Here is a 16,957-nt window from a genome sequence, read left to right as displayed (position 1 = left end):
TAAGTGGCAAGTAACATTCGCGCCACACAAGTGCCAGGCAATGATCATCTCCAACAAGAGAGAATCTAATCATCTTCCCTTGATATTCAATGGCATTACGATCACTGAATCCCCCACTATCAACATCTTGGGGGTTACCATTGACCAGGAACTGAACTGGAGTAGCCATATAATTACCATGGCTACAAGAGCAGGTCAGAGGGTAGGAATCCTGTGGCGAGTAACTCACCTCCTGACTCCCCAAAGCCTGTCCACCATCTATCAACAAGGCACAAGTCAGGAGTGTGATGGAATACTCTCCACTTGCCTGGATGGGTGCAGCTCCAACAACACTCAAGAACCTCGACACCATCCAGGACAAAGCAGCCCGCTTGATTGGCACCCCATCAACAAACATTCACTTCCTTCATCACCGATGCACAGTGGCAGCAGTGTACCATCTACAAGATGCAGTGAAACAACGCACCAAGGCTGCTTAGATAGCATCTTCCAACCCCACGACCTCTACCACCTAGAAGGACAAGGGTGCACATATACACCCAGGTTCCTCTCCTCCTGCACCCCTTTAATGGTACCCTTTAATTTATAAAGTTTCTCCTCATTCGTTTTACCAAAATTTCACACTTTTCTGCATTAAATTTCACCTACCATGTGCCTGCCCATTCGACCAGCTTGCCTACATCCTCTTGAGGTTTATCACTATCCTCCTCAGTTCACAATATTTCCAAGTTTTGTGTCATCCGCAAATTTTGAAATTGTGCCTTGTACACCCAAGTCTAGGTCATTAATATATATCAAGAAAAGCAGAGTCCTAACACTGACCCCTGGGGAACCCTCCAGTCCGAAAAACAACCATTCACTGCTACTCTCTTGTTTCCTGTCACTCAGCTAATGTTGTATCCATGCTGCTACTGTCTCTTTTATTCCATGGCTCTAACTTTGCTGACAAGCCTGTTGTGTGGCACTTTATCAAATGTCTTTTGGAAGTGCATGTCCACTACATCAACCACATTACCCTCATCAACCCTCTCTGTTACCTCATCAAAAAACTCAAGCAAGTTGGTTAAACACGACTTGCCCTTAACAAATCCGTGCTGGCTTTCCTTCATTAATCCACATTTGTCCAGGTGTCTGTTAATTTTGTCCTGAATTATCATTGCTAAAAGCTTTCCAATCACTGAGGTTAAACTGATTGGTCTGTAGTTGCTGGGCTTGCTCTGACACCCTTTTTTGAACAAGGGTGTAACATTTGCAATTCTCCAGTCCTCTGGCACCACCCCTGTATCTAAGAAAGATTGGATGATTATGGCCAGTGCCTTCGCAATTTCCACCCTTGCTTCTCTCAGTCCCCTTGGATGTATCTCATCCAGTCCTGGTGACTTATAACCTTTAAGTACAGCCAGTCTATCTAGTGCCTCCTCTTTATCAATTTTTAGCCCATCCAAGTGTCTCAATTTCCTCCTCTTTCACCATGACATGGGCAGCATCTTCTTCCTTGGTAAAGACAGATGAAGAGTACTCATTGAGTACCTCAGTCATGCCTCCTGCCTCTATGCATAAATCCCCTTTTAGATCCCTAATTGGACCCACTTTAAAGTCTCATCTGAAAGATGGCACCTCCAACAAAGCAGCACTCTCTCAGTACCACACTGGGATTTAGATTGTGTGCTCAAGTCCCTGGACTCATGCTTGAACCCATGATGTTTGGACTACGATATGCCCAGTGCATGAAACCCTGAGCAGTGGGTAAAATAAATCACAGAATACCAAGGTATGATTGAGCTCAAAACAGCAGGAGGTGCGAGCTTCAGTTGGCAATCTGTGCAGGTAGGACCCCTTCCAAACAGCATGATTGGCCTCAACATCGAGGGATAGCAGTGAAGAATGTTGCCCGGGTTTGTCGTTCCTGACAGGATAGACATTTGGCTATCGTTACTGCAGGGTTATTGGTGGCTTATGGTGAAGCCTCCAAACATGGGAAAATACCTTGAAAGAAGGTGAGCAGGAAACTGTGGGAAAGGGCAGTGGTGAGTGTTTATTATATAATTATATTATATATTATAAAATTGAACTGAATTATCTAGTATTCCTTAAAAGGAAGCTGAAGGATTCCAGGGATCATATTCTCTAGGGATCAAACAGAGAGCCCATTCGGATCCAGGGATAAAAGACTTCTGTTGGCTGTGAGGACATAGTGGGGGTGAATTTCCTTGGAATTTCTCCCGATCTGCAGCTTTAACCAGCTGAAACCTAGCCTCCCCGAAGCTCGCCAATCTTAGGCTGGTGTCACCACATCTACGATGAAAATAAGCAACAAGGCAATCAGCATTTGAAAGAGTAAAGACAGGTTAATATTTGGAGACTCAGTGTCAGAACTCTGAGTTAAACCTGGCTTTTCCCTTTCAGATGTAGACAACTGATCTGTGTGTTACCAGCAATTTCTGTGTTTATTTGATCAAAACTCCAAATTGATCCAATTTGCATTGACCAATGGGTTTGGCAGTACGAGAAGCACTGACCAATGTGGTTGGCAGTATGAGTTGCACTGACCAATGGGGTTGGCAGAGTGAGTTGCACTGACCGATGAGGTTGGCAGAGTGAGTTGCACTGACCAATGTGGTTGACAATATGAGTTGCACTGACCAATGGGGTTGAAAGTATGAGTTGCACTGACCGACGAGGTTGGCAGTATGAGTTGCACTGACCAATGGGGTTGGAAGTATGAGTTGCACTGACCGACGAGGTTGGCAGTATGAGTTGCACTGACCAATGGGGTTGGAAGTATGAGTTGCACTGACCGATGAGGTTGGCAGTATGAGTTGCACTGACCAATGTGGTTGGAAGTATGAGTTGCACTGACCGATGAGGTTGGCAGTATGAGTTGCACTGACCAATGTGGTTGGAAGTATGAGTTGCACTGACCGATGAGGTTGACAATATGAGTTGCACTGATTTGTCAGGCTTTCCATTGTTGTGGTTTGGTCTGTTGACTTTTGTGCCCTGCATGTTTACATGTTGTAATAAAAATAGAAAATGCTGGAAATACTCAGCAGATCTAGCAGTATCTGTGAAGAGAGAAACAGAGTTAATGGCCAGAATTTTATGTCCCCCCACAGATCCTTTCGCACCCCCACTGCAATTTTACAAGGGACAGCGGCAAAAAATGGCCTGCCCACCACAGGTCAATCAAGGCCGTTAAGTGGCCAATTAACGGCACATAAGGGCCTTCTCCCGTCACCGCTGCGGGCGGGTGCCTCAGGCCCCAGAATGCCACTCAGTAAAACCTGGCAGCCTCCTTGCGAGTGGCCGGGGGTGGGCAGGGAGGGCCTTCCTGTGCCCCACGGAGGACCCCTGAAGTCCCAACCGCCCCCATTGAAATAAAGTCCCCCTCTCAATCGACCACCCCCCTCCCCCTTGCCTCTCCAGAACCTGGCTGATTATCCCCAGCAAGGCCCCAAAAACATACCTGTCTTCCGGGGCTGTTGTCCCAGCTGTGGCTGCGTTGCAATCCCAGCTGTGGCCACCGTTCCTGGTGGCGCTGCTGGGACTGAGAGCTACCAGCCCACTGATTGGCTGGCAGCTCTATTAGGCAGGACTTCCTGCCTCAGGGAGGTGGAAGTCCCACCCAAGGCCAATTAAGGGCCTGGGGAGCATAAAATCCTAGCGTGGTTCCCCAGGCCCAGCGGAGGCAGGCTCGCCCCCGACTTTTTGGTTGGTGAGCAGGCCCTCCTGCCCAACGAAAGATTCCGGCCAATGTTTCGGATCTATGACCTTTCATCAGAAGTGGGAAAAGTTGGAAATGTAATAGGTTTTAAGTAGGTCAAATGGGGGAGGGTGGAAAAAGAACAAAAGGGAAGTTCTATGATAGGGCAGAAGATGGGAGATATTAAATAGAATCATAGAATGGTTACAGCACACAGACGGAGGCCATTCAGTCTGTCATGTCCATGCCAGCTCACCTAGTTCCAGTCCCCTGTCTTTTCCCTGTAGCCCTGGAAATGTTTTCTCTTCAGATAATTATCCAATTCTCTTTTGAAGGCCTTGATTGAATCTGCCTCCACCGCACTCTCAGGCAGTGCATTCCAGATCCTGCATAAAAAAGTTTTCTCTCATGTTGTCATTGCTCTTTCTTCCAATCACCTTAAATCGCTGTCCTCTCGTTCTCTATCCAGTTGTCAATTTAAACAGTTTCTCCCTATCTCTGCCCACTGTCTCGATGATTTTGAACACCTCTATCAAATCTCTTAATCTTCTCCAAGGAGATCAGCCCCAGTTTCACCAATCTATTCAAGTAACTGAAGTTTCTCATTCTGGAACCAATCTTGTAAATTTTTTCTGTACCCTCTCTAATGCCTTCACATCCTTCCTAAAGTGTAGTGCCCAGAGCTGGACACAATACTCCAATTGAGGCTGAACCAGTGTTTTCACAGGTTTATCAAAACTTCCTTGCTTTTGTATTCTATGCCCCTATTTATAAAGCCCAGGCTCCCATATCCTTTATTAACCACTTTCTCAAACTGCCCTGCCACCTTCAATGATTAATGCACATATACACATATAGGCGTTTGATAAGGTTCCCCATGGTAGGCTGATGGAGAAAGTGAAGGCGCATGGGGTCCAAGGTGTACTAGCTAGATGGATAAAGAACTGGCTGGGCAACAGGAGACAGAGAGTAGCAGTGGAAGGGAGTTTCTCAAAATGGAGACATGTGACCAGTGGTGTTCCACAGGGATCCGTGCTGGGACCACTGTTGTTTGTGATATACATAAATGATTTGGAGGAAAGTATAGGTGGTCTGATTAGCAAGTTTTCAGACGACACTAAGATTGGTGGAGTAGCAGATAGTGAAGGGGACTGTCAGAGAATACAGCAGAATATAGATAGGTTGGAGAGTTGGGCAGAGAAATGGCAGATGGAGTTCAATCCGGGCAAATGCAAGGTGATGCATTTTGGAAGATCCAATTCAAGAATGAACTATACAGTAAATGGAAAAGTCCTGGGGAAAATTGATGTACAGAGAGATTTGGGTGTTCAGGTCCATTGTTCCCTGAAGGTTGCAACGCAGGTCAATAGAGTGGTCAAGAAGGCATACGGCATGCTTTCCTTCATCGGACGGGATATGGAGTACAAGAGTTGGCAGGTCATGTTACAGTTGTATAAGACTTTGGTTTGGCCACATTTGGAATACTGCGTGCAGTTCTGGTCGCCACATTACCAAAAGGATGTAGGTGCTTTGGAGAGGGTGCAGAGGAGGTTCACCAGAATGTTGCCTGGTATGGAGGGCGCTAGCTATGAAGAGAGGTTGAGCAGATTAGGATTATTTTCATTAGAAAGACGGAGGTTGAGGGGGGACCTGATTGAGGTGTACAAAATCATGAGAGGTATAGACAGGGTGGATAGCAAGAAGCTTTTTCCCAGAGTGGGGGGATTCAATTACTAGGGGTCACGAGTTCAAAGTGAGAGGGGAAAAGTTTAGGGGGGATATGCGTGGAAAGTTCTTTACGCAGAGGGTGGTGGGTGCCTGGAACGCGTTGCCAGCGGAGGTGGTAGACGCGGGCACGATAGCGTCTTTTAAGATGTATCTAGACAGATACATGAATGGGCAGGAAGCAAAGAGATACAGACCCTTAGAAAATAGGCGACAGGTTTAGATAGAGGATCTGGATCGGCGCAGGCTTGGAGGGCCGAAGGGCCTGTTCCTGTGCTGTAATTTTCTTTGTTCTTTTGTTCTATACCCCCAGGTCCCTCTGCTCCTGCACCCCAGTTAGAATTGTACACTTTAATTTATATTGCCTCTTCTCATTCTTCCTCAAAAAGCAGTGGAAGCAGAGTCTTTGAATATATTTTTAAGGCAGAAGTAGATAGATTCTTGATAAGCAAGGGGTGAAAGGTTATCGGGGGTAGGTGGTAACGTGGATTAATCAGTTCAGCCATGATCTTATTGAATGGCGGAGCAGGCTCGAGGGGCCGAGTGGATTACTCCCATTCCTAATTCGTATGTTCGAATGTTCCTACCAAAATGAATCACTTCACACTTTTCTGTATTAAATTTCATCTGCCACTTGTCCACTCATTCCATCAGCCTGTCTCTGTCCTCTTGAAGTCGATCACGATCCTTCTCGCAGTTCACAATACTTGCAAGTTTTGAGTCATCCCCAAATTTTGAAATTGTGCCCTGTACACACAAGTCTAGGCCATTAATACACATCAAGAAAAGCAATGGTCCTAGGATTAACCCCTGGGGAATCCCACTATATACCTTCCTCCAGTCCAAAAAACAACCGTTCACAACAACCCTCTGTTTCCTGTTACTCAGCCAACTTCATATCCACAAATATTGTACACTAAATTGCAAGAAGTACACATAAGTCACTGTTTCGCCTGGAAGAAATGTTTGGGGCCTTGGACGATGAGGAGGGAGGAGGTAAAAGAGCAGGTGTTGCATCTCCTGTGTTTGCATGCAATGATGCCTTGGGAAGAGGACGGGGTGTTGGGGGTGATAGTGAAGTGGATCAGGGTGTCGCAGAGGGAACTGTCCCTTCAGAATGCTGAAAGGGGAGGGGAGAGGAAGATGTGTTTGGTGGTAGCATCACGGTGGACGTGGCGGAAATGGTAGAGTATGATCCGTTGAATACGGAGGCTGTTGGGGCGGTAGGTGTGGACAAGGGGAACCCTGTCACAGCTCGGGATGGGTGAGAGCAGAAGTGCGGGAAATAGGTCAGACACAGTCGAGGGCAACCACAGTGGGGGGGCAATCATCAGTTGATGAAAAAGGAAGACATTGTGAAGCACAGATGTGGACAGTCACATCGTCGGAACAGATGTGATAAAGACAGAGAAACTGGGAGAATGGAATGGAGTCCTTACAGAAACAGGGTGTGAGAAAGTGTAAGGTCAAGGTTAGTGTGAGAATCAGTGGGCTTATAATGATTATTGGATGATAACCTATCACCGGAAATGGAGAGAGAGAAGTCAAGGAAGGGAAGAGAAGAGTCTGAGATGGACCATGTGAAGATGAGAGAAGGGAGGTAATTGGAAACAAAGTTGAAGTTTTCCAGGTTGGGGCGACAGCAGGAAGCAGCACCGATACAGTCATCAATGTACCGGAAAAAGAGTTGGGGAGGGGGCCTGAGTAGGACTGGAACAAGGAATGTTCAACATATCCCACAAAAAGACAGGCATAACTAGGACCCATGTAGGTACCCATAGCAACACCTTTTACTTGAAGGAAGTGAGTGGATTTGAAGGAGAAGTTGTTCAATGTGAGAACAAGTTCAGCCAGGCGGAGGAGGGTGGTGGTGGATGGGGACTGGTTGGGCCTCTGTTCAAGGAAGAAGCGGAGAGCCCTCAAACCATCCTGGTGGTGGATGGAGGTGTAGAGAGATTGGACGTCCATAGTGAAGAGGAGGCAGTTGGGCCCAGGAAAATGGAAACTGTTAAAGTGACAGAGGGCGTCAGACCTGCTGAGTATTTCCAGCATTTTCTGTTTTTATTTCAGATTTCCAGCTTCCACAGTATTTTGCTTTTGTTTAAATGTTGTGTTTGATTCAGTTTCTGTTCTGGTTTTTCCACAGATCATGGTGAATGTTTAAAGGAAAAGTGCGAATGTGTAGAGGGATGGACGGGCAACTCATGCGAGTGCCCCATCAGCAATGACACATGCATTGACCCCAATGGGGTAAGACTGGAATTGCATTACAGCACCACAGACACATTGGGCAGTAGCTAGACTCTGGTGATGGTGACTTGACCATCTGTCTCACATCCCGCCTGGGATTCGTTTGTGTAGGGTGTAAATGAGATACTCATTCACCAAAGACCACTTTTACCCCCTTCCTTTTTCAGATCATATTTAATTTCATGGATCTGGTGTGTGATTCTCTTCAAATGATACCTGGGGCTTCCAGGGTAAATTATGAGGAGAAGTTGCATAGTGGTTAGCACCGCAGCCTCACTTGTGTGCTAAAATGTCCAGTATTCATTTGTCACACTGTAGAATGTTACACTTGGAGATATCCATGGAGCCAAGGCATGATTGAGCCCTGTTAACGTTACCTTGCTTTCTGCTGGAACAAGCCTGGGAGGTGATACTTTGTGTTAGAGCTCCCTCTGCTGTCATATGTAGAATTGCCAAGACTTCAAAACTCCTCAGGGTTTTTTCCAGAATCGTTTCTGGGAGTTTCCTAGCTGCCTTTTTTGGGGGGGGAACATTCCTATCCACCCACCCAAACCAAACAAATGATGGCCATGAGGAGGATTTGGGTGCAGGGACTTTCTGTAAAGCAGAGTTCCCAGGTATCTCACCTGTATTTTCCTGATTACAGGGACTCTGTAATGGTAAAGGTGACTGCATCTGTGGAAGATGTGAGTGCGAAGAAAAAAATACTGATCCAACCTGTGGCTCCATGACCTACTTGGTAAGTGAAGATCGTTTAAGGCATTTATACCAGGCCTTTCCTTATTTCAGGATGTCCCTAAGCGTTTCACAGCCAATGAAATACTTGTTAGAGTGTCACTATTGTAATGTAGAAAACGTGGCAGCCAATTTATGCACAGCAAGCTCCCACAAACAGCAATGTGGTGATGACCTGACTATCGTTTTAGTGATATTGCTTGAGTCTTAAATTTTGGCCAGAAGAACTCCCTGCTCTTCTTTGAATAGTGCCTTCGGATCCTTTGCATTCAGCTGAGAGGGCAGACAGCGCCTTGGTCCACAAGGCAGTACCTCCAACAGTGCAGCACTGTCTCAGTACTGTGCCGGAGTGTCAGCCAGAATTAGAGACTCATGTCTGTGGAAAGGGGTTTAAACCCCTGACTGAGAATGGGGAGTACTACCACTGAGCCATGGCTGATGTATACCCCGGTTGCTTAAACCTCTTCCCTTTCATTCTCATTCTTTAATTCATTCAGTTAGTCAGCCACTCTTCCATTCCCATTCTGTACAATTACAATGAATTAAGCTTCTTGCTGGTTTTAGGGAGTGAAAATTATGAAAACATAGGGTGTACTGTAGGTGAATAGCAAGTTACTTTGAGAGGAGTGATAGTTCAGGAGTAAATTCCCATTGTTGATAAATGGTGATTTTGGGATGTCTGCCGGGCTGGATTTTCATAAGATTTCTGCCTGCACCCCAACCCCACCTGGACCCTGGTCTGGTTTCCCGGGTGGACTTCCGGTGGGAAGCAGGTCAGCAGGCCAAAGCTCACCATCAGGACTCGGGAAGATAAAATCCGATGCTGCTCTGGGAAAACCACTGTTTCATAAGCCCTGGGCAGGGAGGTTCAAGGTTTCTTTGTGGGGCGGGAGCAATCAGGCCTCCCTTGGCCTTCAAGAAAACCTTCAAATAAAGCAAACTTACCTCAGCCTCCAGAGGCCCTGATCATGTCTGTCACCAGATTTCACTTATGCTTGTGGCACTTACTTAACCCTGAGTGAAAATTGCCTCAAGGTCCAAATGATGTCATCGGACCCCTGACCTTTGCATATTTGTGAGGCCTACGTTTTCCTCCAGTGCCTGCCGAAGCCCATGTGTTAAAATGGCAGTGCGTGGGTGCATTTAGGGGACACAGAGATATGGACGCTGTTCCCAATTTGAAACCCTCCCCGGCACCCCAATGCCTTTCCATTCTTATTGTGAGTTGGGGGTTAAAATCCGAGCTCTAGGCTCCATGAGTTTTCCACCGAGCCACTTCCAGAGATTCAGGAACAAGGTTGCATCCCTCTCTAATGGAAGCTGATCCGTTCTCCCTCTCTGTCTCTTGCAGAAACTCCTAGGCCTGTGTGAGGACACTCGCACCTGTGTGCAATGCCAGGCCTGGAACACTGGGGACAAGAAGGGGCAGAATTGCAAGAAGTGCACAAATGTGTTCAAGTTAGTGGAAGAACTGAAATCAGGTCAGTCTGAACAATATTGAATAATTGGAAAAGGATATTCGACCCAAGGTCTTACTCTTCTCCAGAAATTGTCTCTTTAACCCATTAATCATATCCAGTTAGACATCCTTCTTTGGTAGCATATTCTACTACATGAGGAAGTTCTCTCAAATTCTCTTCCTACTCATAAGCTTCTCATTTTTTAAACTTATAATCATTTGGGTTTAAAACCATCATCTCGGTCAATGATATTCCCTGATCAGTTTTGCCAATTCCCTTTGTAATCTACAAATTGAAGTTCTAACGTGCTTCACATATACTGCGAAGTGCGCTCACTGTTGCCCGATGGGCAAAGGATGCAGCCAAATTTACGCACAGCACGATCCCACAAACATCAAATGGGATGACCGCCCAATCTTGAGGGATGAATGTTGCTAGGGCACCGGAGGAGCCTTTTCTTCCCATAGTGCCTGAGAGGGCAGATTGGGGCCGCGGTTTAACATGTCATCTGGAAAGACGGCATGTCCGACATTGCAGCACTCCTTCAGTACTGCACTGGAGCATCGGCTTAGAATGTAGGCTCAAGTCTCTGGAGTGGGGCTTGTACCCACAAACTGCAGGTGAGGGTACGATCGAGTGAGGCATGTGAGACTTAAAAAGAGTTTTATTTTGTGCCTACAGAACAGCTGGTGACGGAGAAGTGCGAGTTCCGTGATGAGGAAGATGACTGCACTTTTTACTACACAGTGGAAAAGCTTCTAGGTGGCAACACTACTTATGTAGAGGTTCTAAAGAAGAAAGGTGTGTGGGAAATAAAACTGGAATTTCAACATTTATTTATTTTAGAGTTTTTAGGTTTCCAACCCTCTGATATGTTGAGAATAAGGACGAAAATATATGAGCAGTTTGAGACCTAATATGTGGTGAGTGTAGCATACATGGGAGGAACAGGTGACTTTAAACAGATGGTTTCCAAAGCTCTTCACCGCTGGGGATTTACCTCACCTCATGATTGGGTCTGGCGTTGAGTAATCAATAGAGATTGATTGCTGAGATTAGTCAACAACTCCATTATCGCTGTATCATGTGACTATCAGGATGATAGAAGGTGAATGAGGTGGACCGAGGTCTTTTCTTGTCTACTTTCTGGTGAAATGATACAGGAACAAGAACAGGTCAAACTTGCTCGACGCTCTCACCTTCTCAGAGAATCAACAAGCTTTATGGCATCAAAGGAGACTATTCAGCCCGTCGTGTCTGTGCTGGCACTCTGAAAGTTTCATCCATTCCATTCTCACCATATTCCCCAATCCATTCTCACCATATTCCCCAGTCCATTCTCACCATATCCCCCACATTCTCACCATATTCCCTATTCCATTCCCACCATATTCCCCAGTCCATTCTCACCATATCCCCCACATTCTCACCATATCCACCAGTCCATTCTTACCATATCCCCCACATTATCACCATATTCCCCAGTCCATTCTCACCATATCCCCCACATTCTCACCATATCCAGCAGTCCATTCTTACCATATCCCCTAGATTCTCACCATATTCCCCAGTCCATTCTCACCATATCCCCCACATTCTCACCATATCCACCAGTCCATTCTTACCATATCCCCCACATTCTCACCATATTCCCCAATCCATTCTCACCATATCCCCCACATTCTCACCATATCCACCAGTCCATTCTTACCATATCCCCCACATTCTCACCATATCCACCAGTCCATTCTTACCATATCCCCCAGTCCATTCTCACCATATTCCCCAGTCCATTCTCACCATATCCCCCCCATTCTCACCATATCCACCAGTCCATTCTTACCATATCCCCCACATTCTCACCATATTCCCCAGTCCATTCTCACCATATTCCCCAGTCCATTCTCACCATCTCCACCACATTCTCACCATATTCCCCAGTCCATTCTCACCATATTCCCCAGTCCATTCTCACCATATTCCCCAATCCATTCTCACCATATTCCCTAGTCCATTCTCACCATATTCCCTAGTCCATTCTCACCATATTCCCCAATCCATTCTCACCATATTCCCCAATCCATTCTCACCATATCCCCCACATTCTCACCATATCCCCCACATTCTCACCATATTCCCTAGTCCATTCTCACCATATTCCCCACATTCTCACCATATTCCCCAATCCATTCTCACCATATTCCCTAGTCCATTCTCACCATATTCCCCACATTCTCACCATATTCCCCAATCCATTCTCACCATATTCCCTAGTCCATTCTCACCATATCCCCCACATTCTCACCATATCCCCCACATTCTCACCATATTCCCTAGTCCATTCTCACCATATTCCCCACATTCTCACCATATTCCCCAATCCATTCTCACCATATTCCCTAGTCCATTCTCACCATATACCCCACATTCTCACCATATTCCCTAGTCCATTCTCACCATATCCCCCACATTCTCACCATATTCCCTAGTCCATTCTCACCATATCCCCCACATTCTCACCATATTCCCTAGTCCATTCTCACCATATTCCCCAGTCCATTCTCACCATATCCCCCACATTCTCACCATATTCCCCAGTCCATTCTCACCATTTTCCCTAGTCCATTCTCACCATATTCCCTAGTCCATTCTCACCATATTCCCTAGTCCATTCTCACCATATTCCCCAGTCCATTCTCACCATATCCACCAGTCCATTCTCACCATATCCCCCACATTCTCACCATATTCCCTAGTCCATTCTCACCATATTCCCTAGTCCATTCTCACCATATTCCCCAGTCCATTCTCACCATATCCACCAGTCCATTCTCACCATATCCCCCACATTCTCACCATATTCCCTAGTCCATTCTCACCATATTCCCCAGTCCATTCTCACCATTTTCCCTAGTCCATTCTCACCATATTCCCTAGTCCATTCTCACCATATTCCCCAGTCCATTCTCACCAAATCCCCCACATTCTCACCATATTCCCTAGTCCATTCTCACCATATTCCCTAGTCCATTCTCACCATATTCCCCAGTCCATTCTCACCATATCCACCAGTCCATTCTCACCATGTCCCCCACATTCTCACCATATTCCCCAATCCATTCTCACCATATTCCCCAATCCATTCTCACCATATTACCCAATCTATTCTCACCATATTCCCTAGTCCATTCTCACCATATTCCCCAATCCATTCTCACCATATTCCCCAGTCCATTCTCACCATATCCACCAGTCCATTCTCACCATGTCCCCCACATTCTCACCATATTCCCCAATCCATTCTCACCATATTCCCCAGTCCATTCTCACCATATTCCCTAGTCCATTCTCACCATATTCCCTAGTCCATTCTCACCATATCCCCCAGTCCATTCTCACCATATTCCCCAGTCCATTCTCACCATATCCCCCACATTCTCACCATATTCCCCAGTCCATTCTCACCATATTCCCTAGTCCATTCTCACCATATTCCCTAGTCCATTCTCACCATATTCCCTAGTCCATTCTCACCATATTCCCCAGTCCATTCTCACCATATCCCCCACATTCTCACCATATTCCCTAGTCCATTCTCACCATATTCCCCAGTCCATTCTCACCATTTTCCCTAGTCCATTCTCACCATATTCCCTAGTCCATTCTCACCATATTCCCCAGTCCATTCTCACCATATCCACCAGTCCATTCTCACCATATCCCCCACATTCTCACCATATTCCCTAGTCCATTCTCACCATATTCCCTAGTCCATTCTCACCATATTCCCCAGTGCATTCTCACCATATCCACCAGTCCATTCTCACCATGTCCCCCACATTCTCACCATATTCCCCAATCCATTCTCACCATATTCCCTAGTCCATTCTCACCATATTACCCAATCCATTCTCACCATATTCCCCAATCCATTCTCACCATATTCCCCAATCCATTCTCACCATATTCCCCAGTCCATTCTCACCATATCCACCAGTCCATTCTCACCATGTCCCCCACATTCTCACCATATTCCCCAATCCATTCTCACCATATTCCCCAGTCCATTCTCACCATATTCCCTAGTCCATTCTCACCATATTCCCTAGTCCATTCTCACCATATCCCCCAGTCCATTCTCACCATATCCCCCACATTCTCACCATATTCCCCAGTCCAATCTCACCATATCCCCCACATTCTCACCATATCCACCAGTCCATTCTTACCATATCCCCCACATTCTCACCATATTCCCTAGTCCATTCTCACCATATTCCCCACATTCTCACCATATTCCCCAATCCATTCTCACCATATTCCCCAGTCCATTCTCACCATATACCCCACATTCTCACCATATTCCCTAGTCCATTCTCACCATATCTCCCACATTCTCACCATATTCCCTAGTCCATTCTCACCATATCCCCCACATTCTCACCATATCCACCAGTCCATTCTTACCATATCCCCCACATTCTCACCATATTCCCTAGTCCATTCTCACCATATTCCCCACATTCTCACCATATTCCCCAATCCATTCTCACCATATTCCCCAGTCCATTCTCACCATATACCCCACATTCTCACCATATTCCCTAGTCCATTCTCACCATATCCCCCACATTCTCACCATATCCACCAGTCCATTCTTACCACATCCCTCAGCTCCTCTTTCTCAAAACCTCTTCAATTCCCTTTGACTTCTTGTTACACTCTCCACCTCAGTGTCTTCCTTTTGTGACTCAGTTCCCCATTGGGTGAACAAATTCCTTCAATTTCCTTTCTTTCTGTTAAAGTCCTCATTTTAATTTGCATTCCCTGGGATTTGAACCTTCCACCATAGGGAATGGGTTTTGTTCAATTCCTTTAACAATCACAATGCCTTAAATTAGATTCCCCTCAAACTATTGTTTTCTGAAGGAAGCAAGAGTGAAACCTTTGCAAAGATTGGTGATAAAGCATTACCAGCCAGCTTGCTCTTGGAGATTCAGTGGGTAAGTGTGGCAGAGGAATCTAGTTTGGAGAATTGCAGCCATAATTCCAACAAATCCCAATTCATGAGGGGCATGTAGTTCCTGATCTTGATCTAATGATCTTGGGGATGGGGGTGGGGTGGTGGCGGAGTGGTGGAATGGGTGGACTGGCTTCAGAGACTCCCCCCTTATCTTTTTTGGAAATGTTTCTCCTCCATCTCCTGAAGGCACTGATTCTTACTGGGGTTGGTACGATTCCACAGTCAAGAGCAGCCCTCTGATCGTCATGACAATGAGTGTCAGAAGGTTGATGGACCCATGGATGGGGGCGTCGCTGCTCAACATTGTCCTCACCTGCTATGCTCTTTACAATAGGTGGTTCCTGTGATTAGGAGCATAGAGAGCCCCAGATAATTTCCTCCACTTCTCCCCACCCCCTCTCGCCTATGGGCACTGGGGCAACTTATGGGACTCCCAACATTGCTCTAGCTGAAATCTGTGAACTCAGGACAAACTAGTAACTAGACCTGGAAACATCCCTGTCCATGTTGCACTGTGCTTTAGCCCACTGATCTATGGTCCCAGCATCAATGTGTGTTCTGATGGCCTCAGAAGAATATTTTTTATCAGTTGTTCTTGAGATATGGGTGTTGCTGACAGGGCCAGCATTTGTTGCCCTTGTCTAATTGCCCTTGTGAAGGTGCTGTTGAGCCGCCATCTTGAACTGGTGCAGTCCGTGTGGTGTAGGTACATCCACAGTGCTGTTAGAGAGGGACTTCCAGGATCTTGACCCAGTGTCCATGAAGAAACACCAATATATGTCCAAGTCCAGGTGGTGTGTGACCGGAGGGGAACTTGGAGGTGGTGGTCTTCCTATGTGTCTGCTGCCCTTGTCCTTCTAGATGGCAGAGGTTATGGGTTTGGGAGGTGCTATCGAGGGAGTGGATGCAATGACCCCTAATGTTTTACTCTCCTCCTCCAGATTGCCCCCCAGGAGGTTTCCTCTGGCTCATTCCACTCATCATATTCCTGATGCTGTTGTTGGGTCTCCTGTTGTTGCTCTGCTGGAAGTACTGTGCCTGGTGTCAGGTGAGTGATCATTTCCCTAGTGTGGAGAGGAGACCTGACTTGTTGTGGGCCAGCTATCACTGGGTGTTCAAACATTTCAGAATTTTGGGAACTTCAGCATAGGCGCCACATATTTTGTTACATCTTGTATCTGGTTGACGGTCCTCTCAGGAGAATTGGCTATCACTTGGGATTGTTTTAGACTAGGTGGGATGGGGACAAATCACCTTCAGAAAATTGAGTTGCTGATTGGCCTGGATAATGAATTGTCACATTGGGGATTGGGCCTTAGAATTGGAATTGGGCCTCAGGTCAAGTTGAGTTGGGTAAGGGAGCTCAGGTTTGGAGATAGAGCTTCAGAATTAGGGGTTTGGGTGTCACATGGAGTTGGGTTCCATCTCCGAGCTCAGATTTTCCCAGACCGGCCTTTGTGTTAGCTTCAGTTCTGTTCTGTTCTTTAAATTCTCGCTATAAGTTGATTTCTAGGTTTTGAAGGCTACCAATTTAAAAATTTGTGAGCAAAGAGATATTATCCTAAGCCAGAAATGTATTTTTGTTTATTAAAGGCTGGTGTGGCTAATGTTGACTCTCTGTCTTCACAGGCCTGCTGTGCAAGGCTGCCATGCTGTGCAATGCTACCATGTTGTGCTGAAGGTAACCTCAGTCTTGTGTAATCACGGCCAAGAGTTTGATTTCTTAAATTAATCATGTTGTGAAGAATCTCAGGCCTAGAAACTGGATCAGGGGTAAAACGGGTGCTGAAGGGTCCAATATAGCACGCAACATGCATACGTTCATGCCACATTGCCACGCACCATATCGGTTAGAGTGCCCTGCAGCACCAGTCTGGAAGAGGTGGATATGCAAACCTGGGGCCTAATGCCCAGTTCAGGCCCCGTTCTGATTTTGGATCGCAACGGACTGCTGCAAGAATCCTGTAAACCAAACTCAGCACGTCATCCAATCTCTCAGAAAAATGTTCTTTTAACATGTGTTTTCATGGAGTAATTTAATAAACTGGAGAGGACCATTCA

General features: G+C 46.2%; 1 protein-coding gene across 5 annotated transcripts in view; it reads left to right on the top strand.

Moving 5' to 3' along the window:
- itgb4 (integrin, beta 4) overlaps positions 1-16,957 on the top strand; it is a 162,042-nt gene that overhangs the window by 60,245 nt on the left and 84,840 nt on the right. For all 5 annotated transcript variants that reach the window (XM_068057841.1, XM_068057845.1, XM_068057842.1 and 2 more), the window contains 6 exons: positions 7,575-7,678; positions 8,325-8,417; positions 9,765-9,894; positions 10,555-10,674; positions 15,838-15,944; positions 16,526-16,577. In XM_068057841.1, the coding sequence (XP_067913942.1) occupies positions 7,575-7,678; positions 8,325-8,417; positions 9,765-9,894; positions 10,555-10,674; positions 15,838-15,944; positions 16,526-16,577 (606 nt within the window). The remainder of the gene's footprint in view (positions 1-7,574; positions 7,679-8,324; positions 8,418-9,764; positions 9,895-10,554; positions 10,675-15,837; positions 15,945-16,525; positions 16,578-16,957) is intronic.

The sequence above is a fragment of the Heterodontus francisci genome, chromosome 26, assembly GCF_036365525.1.
Source record: "Heterodontus francisci isolate sHetFra1 chromosome 26, sHetFra1.hap1, whole genome shotgun sequence".
NCBI classification, from domain to species: domain Eukaryota; kingdom Metazoa; phylum Chordata; class Chondrichthyes; order Heterodontiformes; family Heterodontidae; genus Heterodontus; species Heterodontus francisci.
The sequence above is the reverse complement of the archived record's forward strand: the minus strand, read 5'-3'. Positions and strand labels throughout refer to the sequence as shown.